This window comes from Gavia stellata, chromosome 6 (genome assembly GCF_030936135.1).
Source record: "Gavia stellata isolate bGavSte3 chromosome 6, bGavSte3.hap2, whole genome shotgun sequence".
In the NCBI taxonomy this organism is placed as follows: domain Eukaryota; kingdom Metazoa; phylum Chordata; class Aves; order Gaviiformes; family Gaviidae; genus Gavia; species Gavia stellata.
This window is the reverse complement of record NC_082599.1, coordinates 7,564,258-7,582,879: the sequence shown is the minus strand read 5'-3', so window position 1 is coordinate 7,582,879 and position 18,622 is coordinate 7,564,258. Positions and strand designations below refer to the sequence as shown.

General features: G+C 39.9%; 1 protein-coding gene across 1 annotated transcript in view; it reads left to right on the top strand.

Annotated features, from left to right (window-relative positions):
- The window catches only part of RHEB (Ras homolog, mTORC1 binding), a 41,871-nt gene that overhangs the window by 2,250 nt on the left and 20,999 nt on the right, over positions 1-18,622 (top strand). The window contains exon 2 of the mRNA XM_059818905.1: positions 16,859-16,930. Coding sequence (XP_059674888.1) covers positions 16,859-16,930 — 72 coding nt within the window. The remainder of the gene's footprint in view (positions 1-16,858; positions 16,931-18,622) is intronic.

Here is an 18,622-nt window from a genome sequence, read left to right as displayed (position 1 = left end):
TTAGGTGACCTGCTTTGTCAAGTTGCGTGCTCTCCTTGTAATTTGTATGGTGTTTGAGGTGAAGCTAATCAGAAAATGGTGAGCTTTTTCTCCTGCGTCTCTTTCAGTTACGTGTTGAAATAACCAGGTTTTGATGACGTATGTCAAGCAGTGAGCTGTTCCCTACAGTTGATGATTTAACAATTTTGCGGACCTTTCCGATTATGAGCATGTATGGTAATGGGCAGGCACCTCCTCCACGGGGATTTGTGAAACCGAGTCTGAGTCTTGTACTGGCTTCCTGCTAAGCCCTTGTTTCTTCTACTTACATTAAATTTTACTCCTATCCCAGTGCTGTTGTCAGATAGACGAGAGGTTGGGAGTGGTATTCTGATATAATAGTTCTCGGAATAGAAAATTCAGGAGTCTGCTTGTTTGAATACACTCCCTCTATCTTTCAACACCACCATCAACCCTTTCCTATGTGAAACTAGTATGCACTGCTGATGGGAGAGATCACAGCGGAAGCCTCACGAATTCCCGGGCAGACACACTTTATGAGATGCAGAGAGAGTATTTGCCAGGAACTTCGGGATTTGTGTTTTGGTGAGGAAAGCCAATTATGTGTGGATATAGCGTACAGGTTGTGGCATGATGCGAGACAAAATCGCACAAGAATGTCTCCTTTGGGTTTTGCTCAGGCTTAAATCGGTCTGAGGAAGTTAAATTCCATTATGTAAGTGTGCTTGTCTCAGTGAGGTTCTGAGTAGAAATCAGATGGATTGCATCCCAAAATCTGATAGTTTCACGATGGGAGGAACTTGACTTTGATTACTGTTGTCTGATAAGTGACCGGAATGGACCAGCTCCTTGAGATTTGAGTCTGGGAAAAAAAAATCTGTCTTATGCATGATGAAGCATAAAACTTAAAAAAGTTACTGCCTTCACTAAAAAGAATCTCCATACTTGTATTTTGGTCATAATTTAATGTATCCCAAATATAACTGGAAATAAGGGATTTGCATGGGAATAAATCAAGCAAGACTAAGATTTTCTGAATCTCTTCAAAGTAACAGCCGCTCTAAAAAGTAGCATATAATTGTCCAAAATGCTTTATGCTCAGTTTGGTTCTTTTTTGTTTATAGAAGAAATACGTGAATTCGGACCACAAATGCCTGTATGAAAGAAGAGGTTTCTTAGATCATCTTGTAAAGTAGCTTATTACTGGGATACCCTGTATTATATTGAACTGATGGATTTAAGATAAGCAGGGAGGTGTTGTTTGGGTCAACTGCTTCAGTCATAGGTCACTATCTCAGCGTGATTTGGTTTTTCGCTCTTCGTATAACTCGTGCTGCTGATATTACAGATACACTTGGAGAAACTGGAATTCTGTTTCTGAATTTTTACACATTTGGACTGGTGATCTGAAAATGCTTTCCTGGTCAGTTTAGAGCTCTGAGGGGGAAATCCAGTTAAGTTAGTGGTGACTTACCTATTCTCTTCCCCAGCTAAATAAATCAGCTGTTTTATGTAGGTGGAGAGCAGTCTATACCACAGGCAGAAGTAGTCATGGTCTCTGACTGCAGCATGCACGTAGCAAAAAAAGGGTCATCGAACAAAATTATCTGCCAAGGTTAGATTTATATGGAAAGGCTTCCAGATGGTTGTATTAAGGTAAAAAATGCTTCTCCCCCTCCACATTACCTGAAAGCAAGAAAGGCAGAAAAAGCAGTACCTTTAATACATGCCTGTAAATAGTAAGAATAATTGATAGGGCAAAACATAGTTACTGGTTTTGAGAACATGAGTTATTTAAGTATTAGGAGGTTTATACTATAAAACGGAGTTGAGGCTTAGCTTTTTGCTTCTGAAAGATGGCATCTGTTCACACAGTAGTATACCACCCTGAGGAGGTATCTCTTTGATATTGGATGGAGGGAAGTGGTAATTTTAGCAGGCAATAAATTGCCTGTGTAAATGTCAAGAGAGAAGGAATGGAGAAGTTACTGCTGTCGTGTGCTGTAATTTGGTTTACAGAATTGGTTGTGTCCGCAACATTGGAAATCCTGAGATTTAACAGGAAAATTGAGTGGTTCAGGATCCAGCTGATACCTAAGGTTAAAATTTTGCCAAGTCCCTTGTAAGTGCCAAGATTATTTTCATAGCGCTTCTCTCACTGGCACTGCATTGGCTCTGCCAGGGTGCAGCAATGCTGCTAAAAGGAAAGGTTGCAGCTACCAGGGGACTGAAATGAGGCTGGAAATGCCAGCTTTAGTTGCATTTTGGTGTGACTGACTACGCTGTTCAGCAGTGAAAGTTGCTACGGCGCATTTGATAGCAGTAGCTGGAAGCACTAGAGGCAGCATGTTCAGCTGTAATATCAAGTCACGGTAGGGTTATTTGAGGACACCGTTTCAGCATTAACTCTTAAATTGCCTACTCTGATCTCTCTTAATGGTAACACCTGTAGGTTTTGCTTGTATATTTGAGTGTTTTGGTATTTGATTACTCAACTTAGAGTTAACGGGAGAAACCAAACAAAACGTAGATCCTGTAATTTATAAGCTATATAGAATTGAAGCTTTTCATTTAGATATACTACGCTGCCTTAAGTGTAGGTTCTGGGTAAACCAACCACCTCTGCGGTACACACTGCTTCGGAAACTTAGCATAACCACGCGTTTGGGATTAGAAAAACAGGCTAAAATGTGATAAACTACCGATTATGATTAACTTCCTGTAGCTCTCCTGAAGGTGACATTCAAGGGCGTATTTTAAAAACTACTCAACTGAATTCACTCCAAAATTGAAACAACTTCTCTGTGGGATTTTCATAATTCACTTAAGCTCTGTGAATCCTGCATGAGTCAAAATTGCTTGGTGTCAACCCAAATTGTCCTAAATCAGAAGCTGTAGACATGAAGCACGGTATGTAAAAACACAAAGCTGCCCTTGTCGGTCGTGGATCTATCGCCTTCAGCACTTGAGAGGCTTCCTTTTGTTTTCCAAGGCCTATATTTCAAGTGAACGGCAAATTTGTTGTGAATTTGATAATGTGAGAAACTAAAATGTGCTTCCTGAGTTTGGGGGGTGGTTGTTGTTTGAAATTTCTGTCTTCCAGTCCTGGTCAGGACATTTGCTTTCTTATACGGTTCTTGCACACTGATGGCAGCTATCCTGCAGATGAGGGTATATGGGATGGGAGAAAAGGGAAGAATGTGGAGAAAGTCCATGTTACATGTTGCCTAGCAGACCTTTAAGATTATTAAGTTTACCAAAACCATTATGAATGTGGGCCGTTAAAGATTGTATTTCCTTCCTGAGAAATACGAAGTACAGTGGATGCTGAATTGTTTTTTTGGGGGAAAAGATGCTTGTGTTGAACTTGTTACAAGGAAGTAAACTGAGGCAGTTTTTGAACCAAGTGCTGAAACAGGCTTTCAGGTGCAGCTTTTCTCAAGAGACATCCCTGCCATTTTCTTTTTTAATTGCCATGTAATGAAAGCAGATGTAAATGTACTATGTGTGGTGGGGCGTCCCTTGGCACAAGTGGAGCTAATCCTCCCCTGTGGCTGGAAGTTGCACCTTCCTGCCCCCACCCGAGTGCTGGCACTGGCATGCTGGAAGCCTGGTCACCAGCATGGGGAATCTGTTTCTTTCAAAAGTAAAACAACCAGAAGGAAAATTTTTCATATCATTCAGCTGGTCGGCTCTGCAAGTACAAGCCTGACAGAGGAAACAAGGGTCAGGAGCGTGAGCTGTTTCGGTGAGGGTGGGGTAGGCTCTTTGTGGCCATGCAGACTTTACTTCAGTCAGACCTGTTATGAAACCACATCTGTAAGTATTTTCCTCCACCGTTCCAGATAAGTGTGAATGGTTTTTTGTAAACTTTCAACAGCGGGCCTTTTGAACCTGAGTAGTTCTCTTGACGGGAAAAGATAGCCTTGTAAAGGTCGTGAAATGTGCATTAGGGAACCGTGAAGAAATCAAGTTTTTCAAGATTCTTGTTCAAATAACCTTCCATAGTCAAATCTAATCACTTCATGCAGAATTGAGGAAAAGAAAGATGTTTGACCTGGGGTAAATCTAAACCTTATTCTGAAGTCTTCAAATTCAGATGATGCTTCAAGTGATACAGTCTGCTGGAATTTTCTGGAAACACTTGGTAGTAAAGATGCTGCAGTGGAGCAAAGCCAAAAGTCCAGACTACAGTGTGCAAGGTGTTCAGAATCACTGATTGCCTCCCTGCTTTCAAAACTAGCAGAAACAAATCCAAAGGCTCTGGTGCTTTTCAGAATGATCTTCAGTGTTTGCTAAGATATACTACAAAATACATGTTGTCTGCAAATACCAGTTGACTCCTTTCGTTTTAAGTATTTATCAACACTGTTGCAGCATAGAAATGATTCACAGCTACTTAATCTGTTCATATGCACTGGTTCTTCCTTGGTTTACCATATGCACTTTGATCACTGTACATGCAAATTTTGAGTATAGCTGTACGAAGGATGCAGGATGAGACAGTGGTGAAGAAGGTAGTTCCTGAAGTGCAGATTTTGGATTATCAAGCATGATGTGATAATCAGTAGAAGACAGGACAAGCAAAGAATAGCTTGTGAACCTTGGGAGCTCCTGCAAAAGGGAAGACTACTTGGAATTTCTTATTCTAGTCCTTAGAGAACTTAGGACTAGAACATGAGGAGGAAACCTATAGTAGTTCTGTTTTGGATGAAATCCGTAGGAGTTTGTGGATAATGGCCAAAGATTAATCTTTTGAGGCATAAGACTAAGTGAATGATTTCTGAAAGCCTTGTAAGGAACAAAAGACCCTAATGTGTGACTTAGAAGACTTGTTCAGAAAAGTTATGGTGCTTCTATATTAAATAGATAAGAACTCAAGAAATCACGATTCTGTGCCAGATAATGCTTTAAACAGTGAAGTTTTAATGTAACACTGAAGTCTTAAAGAATGAGGAGTTAATACTTCTGGTATGGTTATCAGTATCCTTATGTATTTTAGATTACAGCAACCAGAACAGTGTGCATGACAAATCTCAGCTAGTTGTTTGTATTCTGTGGAGTACTGAGTTAAATGAATTTTAATTTGGAAGAAGAGGGAATGCGTAAGTGGTCTTCAGTGTGTGGGTGTGAACATGTGCAAGTGTAATATGAAATTATGATATGAAAGTGTCTCTTGACAACATTGTCTCCTGAGTTAGTGGGATACATCTGTCTAGCTTCAACAACTTGTCAGATTGTATTGCCAAAACTTCATTCAATATGTACGACCTCCTTGAAAGGTACTCTTGCTATATGCAAAAGAGCTGGGATGCATAATATGTAGGAAGACTCCATTAAATCCGTCCTACAAACTGTCAAAACAATCAAGCCCTTGACATTAATGCAGCAAAGTGTGTTTTGCTTTAAGGCTTGGTCCTCCATTAATAACAAATCTTTGGTGTTCTAAAATCTGTTTCAAAATTACCATTTTGAATCAGAACTGGAAAATTCTGCTTTGAAACGTGCACGTAAACAAGCACCGTGTTTCTTAGTTTGCTGCAGTACCTTTTTCTGCATTGCTTTCTTGGAAATGTCTGTTTCTAATAGATGTTCTGCTTCATCTGTATGGTTTGACACTGGTGAATAAATTCTAAAGAAGGGTGTTAGTTGTGCTGTTTTAACTTTTTTCATGTTTGGAGAAAAAGGTGGTCAAAATTCTTGATAAACCTTTTGTGGTTGCTAAACTTGTGTCTAAAAATTGTTTAAATGTAAGGTAACTCAAGTTTTTCTGAACAGTAAAGCTAGGAAGAGTGAGAAGTTGTCTGAATGTTTCAAAATCATGTTCCTCATATAGAGTGTATCAAGGAGTCTTTTGACACCAAAACCGTTTTTCTGCAAAATACCTTTTATCCCTAAGCGTGATGGTAGGACAGAGGAGGAGTTAAAGTGAAATTTCCAGAACTGTTTCAATGACTAACTTGTTGAAATTTCTTCTAGGTGAGTGTCTTGGATGGTGTTCCTAAGCCTAGCATTGGGTTGTGCTTTTGACACAAACAAATGCTATAAACAAGTGTAAGTTAATGGTAGTACAGAAAGATAAGATGATGCCTTCTCTCTTTGCATTTCCAGGCAAAAAGATTGTGATCTTAAAAAGCCATTATCTCATACACAATTTATAGCTAATGATGAGACTGTAGGATATATGTTTTCTTTTTTTCTGAAGATGGTCGTATGAACATCCCATTATTCTGATATCCAGCTGCCTGTGTGGGCGTGGGCTGTACATCCCAAAGGTTGGAAGGGTTTAAAGGTGGAGGTTGGTAAGGAGAAAAATGGACAGTATGAGAAGGGGTGTATGGACCCAAGTTTTAAGGGCAGCTTATTGTGGGGACAGTTGGGCCATGCCTCTCCAGTTCTTTCAGCATGGAAGTGTGGAAACCAAAACCAAAGATACGGGTTGTTTCCCAGATAGCCAGGCTAAGGAAGTAAGCAACTTCTTAAAGTCTTTGCTGTACCTATGGTAAATCTTGGCCCTTGATCTATTTGCCTGTAATAGTTAACATTTTATCCATTTCTGCCAAGTGGATATGATGTACTTAATTTCTTAGATATTGTTTAAAATAGACGTGAATTTAAGATTACCTAGATTAATTTACGATTTAACTGGGTAATAACAGAGTAATAATCACTATTGCACTTTGAGAATTTTATTTGTGTTGATATGCAAAGACTTATATAGCAGACAAACACAATGCACTGCTCTGTCTCTGCAAGTTTGGCCTGAAGTTAGGTTGCCTATCAACTGTAGCTTGATACTCAACTCCTTGTCCAAGTTGTGTGATTGTGCTAGCAGAGTGCTGGGAAATGAAGAATCCAGCTTCTCTTGGCAAGTGCTTCCTCAGGTGCTGGAGCTGGACTGGATGGAAAACACCTCACTTGTGAAAGACAGTCTAAATGGAAAAATAGTTTAATGTCAGATTGCAAGTGTAATTCTCCGTTACTATCTCCCTGGGCTATTTTCAAGGGGTGGGGCGGGGGGGATGGGGTTGCTATTTGTTCTATGGGGTTTTTTTGTTTAGAAAGATCAGAGTTCTGTATTGTGACCTTTTTGTACCAGATAGTATAAAAACTTGAGTATAGAAAAGTATGATTCCTACCTGAAAGCTCTTTAATTTGAAGTATCTTGTGAGCCAACAGATGGATACACACTGGTTAGGAAGGTAAGAAAGCCAGTTGGCTGTCGTGACAGGCAAGAACTCTATAGTATGCTGTAGCAAACAAGGGTTACCTACTCTATCTTCTCTGCCCTATGGCAAAATCAACTACGTCATGTCATATCTGATGGATCTTTGGCTTAAATTCCCTTAAAATTTCCCAAGGTTGGGGACTCTAATGGTTCTTCGCATGGTGTTATCCTTAGCCTGGAGTCTTTTTTTTTTCCACCACCCCCCCCCCCCCCCCCCCCCCCCCCCCGGTGTCTTACCCACATCTGTCATGCTGTGATTTTGGTATATTACTACTTTGAACTTTCCTTACTGTTAACAGATTGTCCTCTGTATTCAGAGGCTACTCTGTTATGTTGATGGGGTAAGTGTGTAAATGAAGAAGGCTTGCAATGAGAGTTAGAGGGGACAGGTTAGTGACTAACTCCAGCTGTATGAAGTGCTATGGTATGAAGGTGGCATTTAATAGATTGTGGCTTTCTTCAAGCCTGATTAATAGAGGGGAGGAACTTCACATGTTAAGCAGAAGGAACATGGAAGATCCCTATAAAGTTGATTCAAAGAAGATCTAGAACTGTATTGGAGGAGAGACAACAGTAACTTTTCAAAAGTTGATCTGAATCGGGTGGGGGGAGACAGTTTTTGTGGAGGAAGGTACAGTTCAGGTATACTTGTTTTTATGTTAGCATGGTTATGTATAGATCCACAGCAGCCTTGTGCTAGCACAGGAGAATTAAAGTGGTCAAGGCTCAACTGTATGATCATTAATCAAGAGGGTCTCAGTGTCTACCTATGTGTCTGTTGAGAGAGGTGTGATGGAGTTGATCATGTCCTGCTCCAGTGGTGGAAGAGAGAAGTCAACACTAATCTTCATCAGTATCCCTAAAGACCACCACCTGTGCTTTGTGCTAAGAGATGTTAGTGTTGTCAGGGTTGCTACCGCAGTTCCTGATACTTCGCGCAGCTTTGGGAACTTCCACCGGTGTAGGTCATAGCAGGTAAATAGTGCTGTGTCCTTTTCCAAGAAAGTCAGGTTTTGGCTGCTGTGTGCATTGCTGGCATATGTTGACAATGGGTTCATCAGACTTTGGACCATCAGTGGGGGCACGAAGAGTTTGTTACATTGACTTACTACTTCATAGTCAGGTACAGTGCTGCAGGCTGAAGCTGCTTTTTGTTGCTAATATCTTCTAGTGATTATTATGCAGTTAGATTTATATGTGTGTTTAATATGCTGTAAAAGTAGTCTGCCTTTGTTGGGACAAATCAGTAATATCTTCAGGTTTTGCTACGCGTTGGCGAAGAGCTCTGTGGACGTCCCCTCAGAGTAAGACTGAAATTTCTTAGCTATAGCTGCTGGATATATATCACATTATTTGCTTGGGTGATGTTACCAAGAGAGGGGTTATTACCATTACTGTGTTGTCAGGATTTCGTCAGGTACTTGCCTTCTGTCATCCTACAACAACAAAGAGAGAAATACATCTCTCATTACTGTTCTTGCAATTCCAAGAAGATCCTTGAGGCCCTGTATGATATGCATTTCAGTAGTACTGCCAAGAGGGTCCATTCCTCACCATTTCTGCTGCATTTCCAACAGTTCACTTGGCATTACAGTAGACTCAGGGTCAAGCTCCTAGACTTGCCTTTTTAAAATGATGCCAGGAAAATTTCACTGGCATTTTCGGAGACTCAGCCCTATGCTTGGTGTTGGTTGTAAGCAACGATAGGTATGGTGGCCACAGCACTGGCGACAGTCAGTGCTATGTCTCTAGTCCTCATAAAGATCCTTATAAAGGACGATCCTTAGAGAAGACCTGTATTTCAGTGACACAGTATTGATCTGTTGAAAGACTGAGGTCTTTCATCTTGGTAAGGGTTCTGTGCTATTAAAGCTTTCTCTGTTACTGGTGTAGGTCAGGTGGTCTAAAAAAATAAGTGAGACTTGCAGTGAAAGGAAGAGGAGAGAAGAGTTTATCCTGTTTTCTATTAGAAATGTTAAGTTTAAAATCCTACTTTGTACCTGTGCAGTCTTGCTTGTTCAATGGCACACTGCTTTACCAGGTGGTCAGTAGTAGCTTGTAACTTAATGTGGCTGGTGTTAACTTCAGGCGGTTGCGTAGAAATGAAAAAAAGGAAAATGATGGCTGCAAACCCCCGGTAAACCTGAACAGCTGCTTTATCCCATGTGGTGTGCATAGAGTGAAGTTCATCGGTTTCTGCCGTTAAATTCAACTGCGCTGTAAGTGCAGTTAAGGCAATGTCTCTGCAGTGGATGGAGAGCTGGTGCTGGTAACTGCAGTTGGAAGGATCTGCTTCTTGAAGAAGTGCTTAAAACCCCTTCATTAGCCCTGATATTTCTGGCTTGCAGAAAGATAATTTAAGTTGTACACCCCAGTGTTCTTTAGCGTCAAGAAAGAACTGATTGGAAGTTGGGAGTTCATTCCCTTGTCTTGAAACTAAAACCTTGAAGATGGAAAAGGGGAATGCATGGAATGCATTAAAGCAAGAGATACGCATTTTTATTTCTAATGACAAAGCATTTTAAAACTGATTTAATGATGAAACAATGACAGTTACTAAAAGTGTCTTTCAAAGCCATTTCATGTTGTACATACCCGATGATCCAAGGAAGGGTCAAGTTTATTCAGATACCTAATTAGCTGCTTGAAGTGTGTGCATAGAAGAGAGGACTTGGCTTCTGCCCAGCAGTACGACTTGAATTTTGCCTCTTTGGGGGGAAATCAGTACAAAGTTCAGGCTCTTTCCCTCTACGTGTGTCATAAACTGAAACATTAGGGTCTGATCTTTAAGCTTAGTAAGTTTCCCTTTAGAAGTCCAGTATATCAAGTAGTACTGCCTAACTCTTAGCGTAGGAATACATTTGCTAATTAGACTAGCAGACATACCTGATAAGTCAAGTTGCCTCTGAATTTCTACAGCCACCTGAAATATTTTAGGCATGGTGCTGTGGGAAGGGAGGTGGGAAGGTGCTTCAGGGGTGCACAGTTTCTGCAGGAAGTCTGAAGGAATACAGAGGATGGTATTTATCTGAGCAGATATTGGTTGACTGTCTTGGGTGTGAATGTCTGAATTCCCTTCGTAGTTAGGAGAGCCCAGGATGCAGTTTCCCTGACCTATTTAAAGCATCTTGGATGCAGCCATCTGTGCATGTATACCATGGCCGGGTGAGGTGCATGCCGCAGGAGTTTTCTGGATTTCTTTAAGCCTTCTAACACCTCTTCCATCTTTGACAACTGATAGTAAACACGTGGAATTAAAATTGGTTTACCCCCTTAGAAGGGAAATAACAGGCAAACTGTGGCACGCGCTTTTCTGTCAGCAAGGGTAACAAACAGAGGTAACTGGACTGTGCACTAGCTAAAACATTTCTTCTGACAATCCTTCATTGAGGTTACTGACTTAAATGGGGACAAAATGGGCGCCTGGAAGTGGCAACTAAGCTGTTGCAGCAAAACAATAGAATTTTTTTGTGCATACTTGCCTGGACATCTCATACATTGCAACAAAGTGTAAGTGAACATTGAAGGGTGAGCACTGCAGCAGGATGGAGCAAGTTTGCTGTTACATATCAAGGAATAAAGCACATGCTGTCGTCTTGCTTTCCTTACAGAAGATATGATCTAGAGAGCATCATTAGGACTTCTTGGCTTGTGTTTTGAAGGCTCATTGCTGCCAGCCTTGCAGGGGCCTGCAAATATGCTTGTGAGTTTAATAGACTGCTTTGAAATCTGACAAAAATAAAGGAAGCTATCTGACTTCCTTTCTGAATGACTGCCACTCGCAGAGGAATACCTTTGATAAACCTCAAGAAGGTTGTGCAGAAGGAAGGGAAACAAGCATATGTCCTTTTCTCCCTGCAGGCTTGTGTTCTTGGTGTTACAGACCATCATGTGAATCTCCTCTTCTACAGCAGGAGTGGTTCTTGCTACAATACCTTGCAAGGTATTGACTGTCAGATATATTTCCTTATATCCTAATATAAAAACAGATCAGGAGAAGGCAGGGAACAGTTGTAGCAATGGGACAGAGTGCCACAGAAGTTGAAAAAGAGCTTGTGTTGTCCTGAAAAGCTGATCTGCTGTTTGGTTTGTCATGGAGGTCTCTTCTGTACTTGAGGTCCCTCACTACCAAAAGATGTCTCATTGAGGTCCTCAGACTTTCGCTCTTACAGGATTATAAGGGCAGATCCTTTAGTCTGTCCTTCAGAAAGCTCAGACAGCACTTTGAGAGAGGAGGAGTGCCACCGCTCTTTGTGTTGCAAATCAAGCATGAGTATCATATGAGCCAGTGTACCAGTTGAGTTCTGTGTGTCAGCAAGAGTTTTCTCTGTAAGCATCAGAAAATAATTTTTTAATACTGGTATCATATTGTTGACATCGCAAGGAAATCGTTACAAAATGTATAAAACTATGGCTCGAAGTAGATGTTTATAAGTGGTAATTCCTCATGATTAAAAGTCTTAATAGTAGAATTAAGTTGCATCTTAGTAAAGCACAAACTACTCATTGTATCACTGTCTCCAGAGGTTTAGAAACATAATTCTTTATTGACCCAGATGGATCATTTTTATAGTCATTAGAATGATTCATTGAACTACATAACAGTGGACAGCAAAATAGCAACTACATAGCCATAATTAGTACCTGAGGGGGAAAAAAATCTTAATTAACTGTAGAAAGTTGCTAATGATGAAGCCTGAGATGAATGATGAGCTAGTGATGGGTTCTGAGATCATCTGCTATCTTGCGAGAAGATTTTTGTCAGAGTGGTGCTGTAATTCCCTTTGCTTCCCAGTTAAACCTCCATCTGCTCCACAAAGTTGTTCTGTCTCTTTCTGTGCTCTGAGGATGAATAGATAATCTGCAGTGTGGAAATGCTGGTGTCTCCATTTTGTGCATCTTGGTATTCTGAATTAAAGAAGATAAAGATCCCGATGTTCAAGTTAAATCGAGTGTAGCTTTCAGTATGCAAACTTCATCTCTGTGAAGCATAGTAAGTTGAGCATAGCTGTGTGTGAGGTATTGCGAGTTGGGTACGCAGTCAGTGTTACCTAATTTGATATGACTGACAGCATTTCATTGTGAAATTTCTTGAACCCTTTTGTGACAAAACCTGAACTAGTTTGTTATGTAGGTAAGAAGACTGAGTAGGTCTACGTTGAGACTAACTTAGGTAAGATGCTAGGCTTGTGGTAAGAGTGGATTAGATGCTGCCAGCTGTTAAGTGTTTAATAATTAAGCAAAGTACCTAAGCAGACACTTTAATGGAAAAAGATGGGTTAAAGAAACTGTGCATCTAAAATTCTAACAGAACAAAGAATTGCAACTCTTCAGTAGTTATTGTTCTTGACCCCGTCAAACTGTTTACTGATCGCTTGTGCGGATGATTTAGAATATTGAGAAATTCTTCCTGTTGAGATAAACTGTTCTGTGCTGCCAGTGACTGTCATCGTGGAGATGCCATGTTAAGAGGGCAGCTGTGGAATCGAGCTTGCACAATGCCTTGCTTGTGGAGCTGTTGTTTGACTTGCTGACCAGTTGCATCATTTCTGTCTCCTGGGTTTGGGGGGAAGTTGGCTGCAGATGAGAATTTCATCTGGGCTTTCACTCTGCCTATTGCAAGGAGAATAAGGATGTGGGATGGGGGTGGCAGGCAGGCGGTGGTGCACCAAAGAGAGGGCATGGCCTCTTCGGAGAGGCCAGCTGTTCATGCTCAGTTGGTCGTTTTCTTGATAAACTGCCTAATGTTGTAAAGCTTGAATTTTAAGGCTAGATTAAATATCCTGGCTCTTGTCCAAGAAGTAAAAAGGTGAGTAAAAACTCAATTTGGCAATTGTTTTGCCTTGACAATTGCAATGGCATTTAAAACTGATGTGGTATGACTGCACTAGTCAGAGTGTTTATGGGACGTTCTGCTTTTTGTGTAGCAAGTGGTCTGTTATATGAACAGGAATACGACAGCTTTATTTTTTGAAATGGTTTTCTGTCTGAAAACCTGTTCCTCTTCTGTTTTGACAGTGGAAAACACTATTCTTTACCACTCCCACATAATATCATAAATAACGACTTGTGTATGCAAATACCCTTTGGGTACTTCTGGACAACTTCAGTTGAGCTTTCGGCCACCTGGGACTTGTATTCTAAACACTTGTAAAACCAATTCCTCCCAACCCTTATCTTCTGTCCAGTTCCTCCAGGGAGAGGGAGTAAACTTGGAGGATTTTGCTTATAACTCCTCTGCCATAGAGTATCTGGTGCTTTGAGTACCATAGCAAGTACAGCTGGAGGAGTCATCCTGTTGCCTTTCCCCAGTGTTGCCCTTATTTGATTCATTTATTTCTTCATGAGCTCTCTGATTCTGAATAGAGTCAAAAGGTTAAACCATAATCTTCTCCAGTAGGATTTTGCAAATGCTTTTTCATCTTGAAAGCGCAGGTCTCCATCAATTTAGTGAACCACTTCCAGCAGACTTTGCCTTGCTTCTGCTCATGACACTTCTTTCGATCTCAGCAGATGTTTATTTTCCTAAAACTTGAGGAGAGGGGATACCCTAGAAGTACCAGCGTGGAGGATACTGCAAGGAAAAGCTTAGCAAACTAAAAAACATCTGGCGTCTGTTCCAAATGAGGGTATACTAGAGCTTTTTTGAGGTATGCACCCTTGAGTAATTGATTAATCAAATCTTTGCTACTGGTGTCAGGCTCTCTTGTCCTTTTAGGCTGAAGTGTGCTAGCGGTGTATGCACATCTAGACTGCAGTGCCCTGAGATGGAGTTAGCACATCAGTAAATGCAGTTGCATGCAGTTCCTTGGCCCCTGCCTCACAGACGATACGTTTATGTTGTAATTCTCTCCGAAAATGTTGCCTGATCTTTCTGGGGAAAGAGGAGATAGGAGCTAAATTGTCGACTTGATTTTTCTGTCTGTCCATGAGCATAGGTCAAAGGCTTGGAATAAAACCTGTGGGACAAAGTTCAAGCTAAGCTGTTGTTTATGTGGTCCTGCGTGCTGCTTGGGCATGGCCTGAGACAAGGCAGTGGGGTATTAATGGCTTAGGTTTTAAATTTCTTGTGTCCCCTTTGGAAGCCTTGGTTTAGTGGGATACTGTTGCATGCATTTATCACGAGGGGGTAAGTGGCTCTCCAAGACTGGAGAGCTTCCCTGTGGCTCATCTAGGAAAGCAGGCATCCTGTTGTGATCACAAACATGTCATTACTGGAAGGCTTGTTAGGAAGCTTGGAGGAATTTAGGAGGAGAGCGTTGGAATACTGGTTTTGTCTGGTTTTGTTTCCTCCTCTTTCACTGTTAGGAGGAAAGCAGTAATTAATACAGCTGGATGTTAAATGCAGCATTTTCTGTTGGCTCCAACTTCTTTCTAGTGTTCAAGCTTCCAGACTTAGCACAGACAGAAAATAGCAGTTAAGTCTATTAGTTAGTTTAGGATCCTTCTTAAAAGGAAAAATGTTCAGTGATGATCTGGCCGTAACTTTGCTCTTCTTATCTTGAAGATATGCAACAGCCTAATATAGGAATAGTTAACTTTGTTTTAAAATGGAGTGCTCAGTGTGCTGTTACTGGCAAAGAATGTGGAAGCATAAACTCTGGGTAGCAACTTCATAAGCTTATAGCAGAAGAAGAAATAGCTTGAAAGTTTATTCGTTCTTTAAGTGGTGTCCAAAATACACAGTTTCAGAAAGTTGTTGGGACTCGTAGTCTCAGTTCTAAGTCTGTCCTTACTGGGATGATTTCAGATGTTCGTGGTTGCTTCCCCTCCCTCCTCCCTTCCTTGCTGGAGCAACAGTTTAAAGTGCAATGTTCTCTGTAAACTCGTGCACAGTGAGTATGACACCTTTAGTTGCACTGTTAGATGTATCGGAAAATGGTATCTAAGAACTTGATTTGAGAAAAAACAACTCTTAAAAGGTTGTGTGCTGGTTGGTCTTTTTGGGGTTTGTCTGGTTTTTTTAGTCTTGTGTCTTGAATAAACTGGCATGATTAATAGGAGACAGCAAAGGGATAAGCATGGGAGAGCTGGGCAGTGATGTTAAAATAAACCAAGCAGTGAGTTGGTAAAGGTTATGGCTGCTACAAAATCTCCAAGTGATGATGCTTGTGTAACATTTTCTTCCTTCCTCCTGGAGATTTAAATCCTGGAAGTGTTGTCATTAATGAAGAAATTGACTGCACATATAATTATAAATATTAAGCCGAACTTCCCTTGTGTTACTTTCATCCTTGTACTTTGTCTGACTTGCAGTTTTTTAGAATGTCTTTAACAAAATGATTTGCTAACTATGCTGATAATAATAAATTAAATCAAATGTGAACAAGTCAAGAGCCTTGTATGATGAAGCAAGAATGGGGGGGTTGGAAGTGGAAACCTGTTTTTTAGTATCTCCTGGAGGAATGCTTAGGAAGGAACTTTTTCTACAGCAAAATGTAAACACAGCATGGTCTAAGCACTGCAAGTGGGAGGTCTTTATCCAAAGCAATTCTTGAAAATAGTTTTACTATAAACTAGTTCATCCACAACATTGGTTATTTATGATGTCATTGAAAGGCTTCCACTGAGTAGGATGGTTTGAGTCTAAATTTTAACTTGATCATATTTTGTTTGTACCTCTTGCCGATGAAAATAATATAAAGGAGCATGAAGAATATGCCCATGTCCAAAAGCCGCTAATGCACTTGGCAATCTTTGTAAGAGTGTATTTGTTGAGTAAACATGATGTAATAGGATCTAGTAGGTTCCCAAATGTAGATGATATGCTGTAATGGAAATTGTGTTAAGGCTTCAGTAATGCTTTGAAAAGTCGTAAGTTGCAGAGCTTTAAAGGTGCTTTTCATGGTCAATGTATGCGCTTCGCTTTTAACATCTTGTAAAATCTTTCAAGACTAAATTAGTTTTAATTTTTTCAATCTGCTACTAAGTGTAGTATTTTGCATTATTCTTTATTGGGGGGTGTATGATCAGATCAGCGTAACTGAAATTGGGAACGTTGTCTGCAAAAATAGCAGTTAAATTGCTTTCAAGAAAAAAAAAACCCAGTGATGCCCCTGCAATCGTGCTTAAAATACAGCAGCCCCTGTTGTGGTGTGGCATTAAGAGGATTAATAGAAGAGGAGAGTATATTGATCTCAGGAACTTTGAGATCATCCTTTTGTCATGGGAAAGACGTCCAGTCTCCTAGTAAAACCAAATTTGGCTAATTCCATCAAAGTTTCTAGTTTTCTGTGCAATGACTGAAAATTATTTCTACTTTTCCTTGCTTCTCGACAGAAAAACCTTCCAAGTATAACAGTTTGTTAAATTTAGTTTTATGAGGATTGGACACTGCTACTTATAGATTTGTTTTAAACTGGAGGAGGCACTTAAATTATGCAATACTAAAACAAAAGCAGAACGTGTGCCGAGTAGCTCTTGCACTGCTTTTGTTCAGGAGACCCAGTTACTAGGAATAGGCACTTAATTTAAAAATAGGTCAGTTGTCATCATGTATAGATGTTTAAATGAACCATACAAAGCTCATACTGGCTCTTAGAAAAACATCAGTATATCTACTAGTAAGTGTAAAGTGATAGCAGCCTGAAGACTTGTTTCAATACAAATTATCTTTTTCTTGCTTTACAGGAAAATCTTCACTGACAATTCAGTTTGTGGAAGGACAGTTTGTTGATTCATATGATCCAACCATAGAGAACAGTAAGTAAATAACTGACAAGCTGTTCTTCTGTACCTAACTAACTTATCAGAAGACATTGTGGTTATACGTATTACTTATGTGGGCATTTACATGTTAACATTAAAGCTCATTAATTAACTGTTAAGTTTTATTAATCTTTTAAACCAATGCTTAGCAAGCTTCCAGTATTGTAGCGTGGAAATCACTGTGTGCATATTTCTCCAAACAACTAAGCTGTCTTTTAACACTAAATGAGGGAAAACCTAATCAATCTGGCTAAAATGCATCTCCTTCTTGTATTGTATGTATGTTACTGGACATCTGCTTCCCCTAATGTAGTCGGGGCACTTCAAATTAAGTATGTCATACATGTATGAAAATGTGCCACTATATACAATTATTTCAAAGTCTCAAATGTTTCATTTGATCAGTATATCCAGATGAACACAAAGCGAGCAATACCAGTGAGGAGCAAACGACTGCCTTAGAAGGTAGACATGCTGTGGCCACGATAACATGATAGTTTTTTAAATTAATCATTTCCAACTGCTTGATAACAAGCCTGGTACACAGTCGGCTTGCTGCAAATACTGGGTAACTGACTTCTCAAGTGTCTTTTTTTCTCTTAGCGTTTTTTTAATATTAGTGCCTTTGTGAATAGCTAGCATAGCAGGTAAGTAAAGATACTAATACTAAAAATGCTGCCAAGAGCAACAAGTTACTTCAGAGGCGAGTTACCTGGTGCTCGTTACAATCCAACCATCTCTTTCTGAGCTGGCAGTGATCATAAAGGACTTGAGCAACTGTGGTGCTAGGCTCAGTAACTTGATCATACTGGCTCACTTTAATCGTGGCAAATAAAACTTTGATACCATGATTGTAACCGTAGAGTCCTTGTGTTTTAATGACTTCCGAAATGCAGTGGTAGCACACATTTTTACTGTTTCGAACTTGTGCAGTAGGATGTTAAGTCTGTCTGATACTTCGGAAGTTTGACTGAAGTAATCAGCACAACAAGGTTTCTTTTGGATATATATAGTAATAATTACAAATCAGTAGCTATCAGGATATTTTACTCTGGGTTATTTTATTGCTTAGAACTAAAATTCAAACGCTACTTTTTGAGAAGCTCTAAATTTGCTTTAGTGAGTCAGAGTGGATAATTTGCTCCTTGACCTGAATGATTTGTTAGTCCTTATACAGATGTCATGAACATTTTTGCATCATCCCTTTCTACTTTGTTAGAATTATAAAATAGTTTTGTTTTTAATTAAAGCTGCTAACAAAATACTGGGGATTAAGTTTCGTATTTTAAATCTTAGTATCAGTTGGTACAGGTTATTTTTCACTGTCTGTGCTATATAAATGCAAATTATTTAAGTTAATCTTCTAGTTTTATGCAGGTATATGGGAATGAATAAAGCTTGAGAGAGATGGAGTCAAAGTCTCTCCAAAATACTGAGTCTGTATATTGTTTTAGGATTTGGACACCTTGGTACAAGGTTGGCTTGTTTCATCCGTTACAAGCTCTTGTCGTCCACAGAAACCTATTGTCTGTAACTGCTGTTAGTAACTCTGTAGTTGTATATCTCACACTGGTAGCATTTCTTGACTATATGAAAATACACTCTGCATGAATTCTGCTCTTATTTGACTCTTGTAGTCTGCACTGCTTGCTTGATCTGAATTCTAAACACTGAGCATGTCATGGC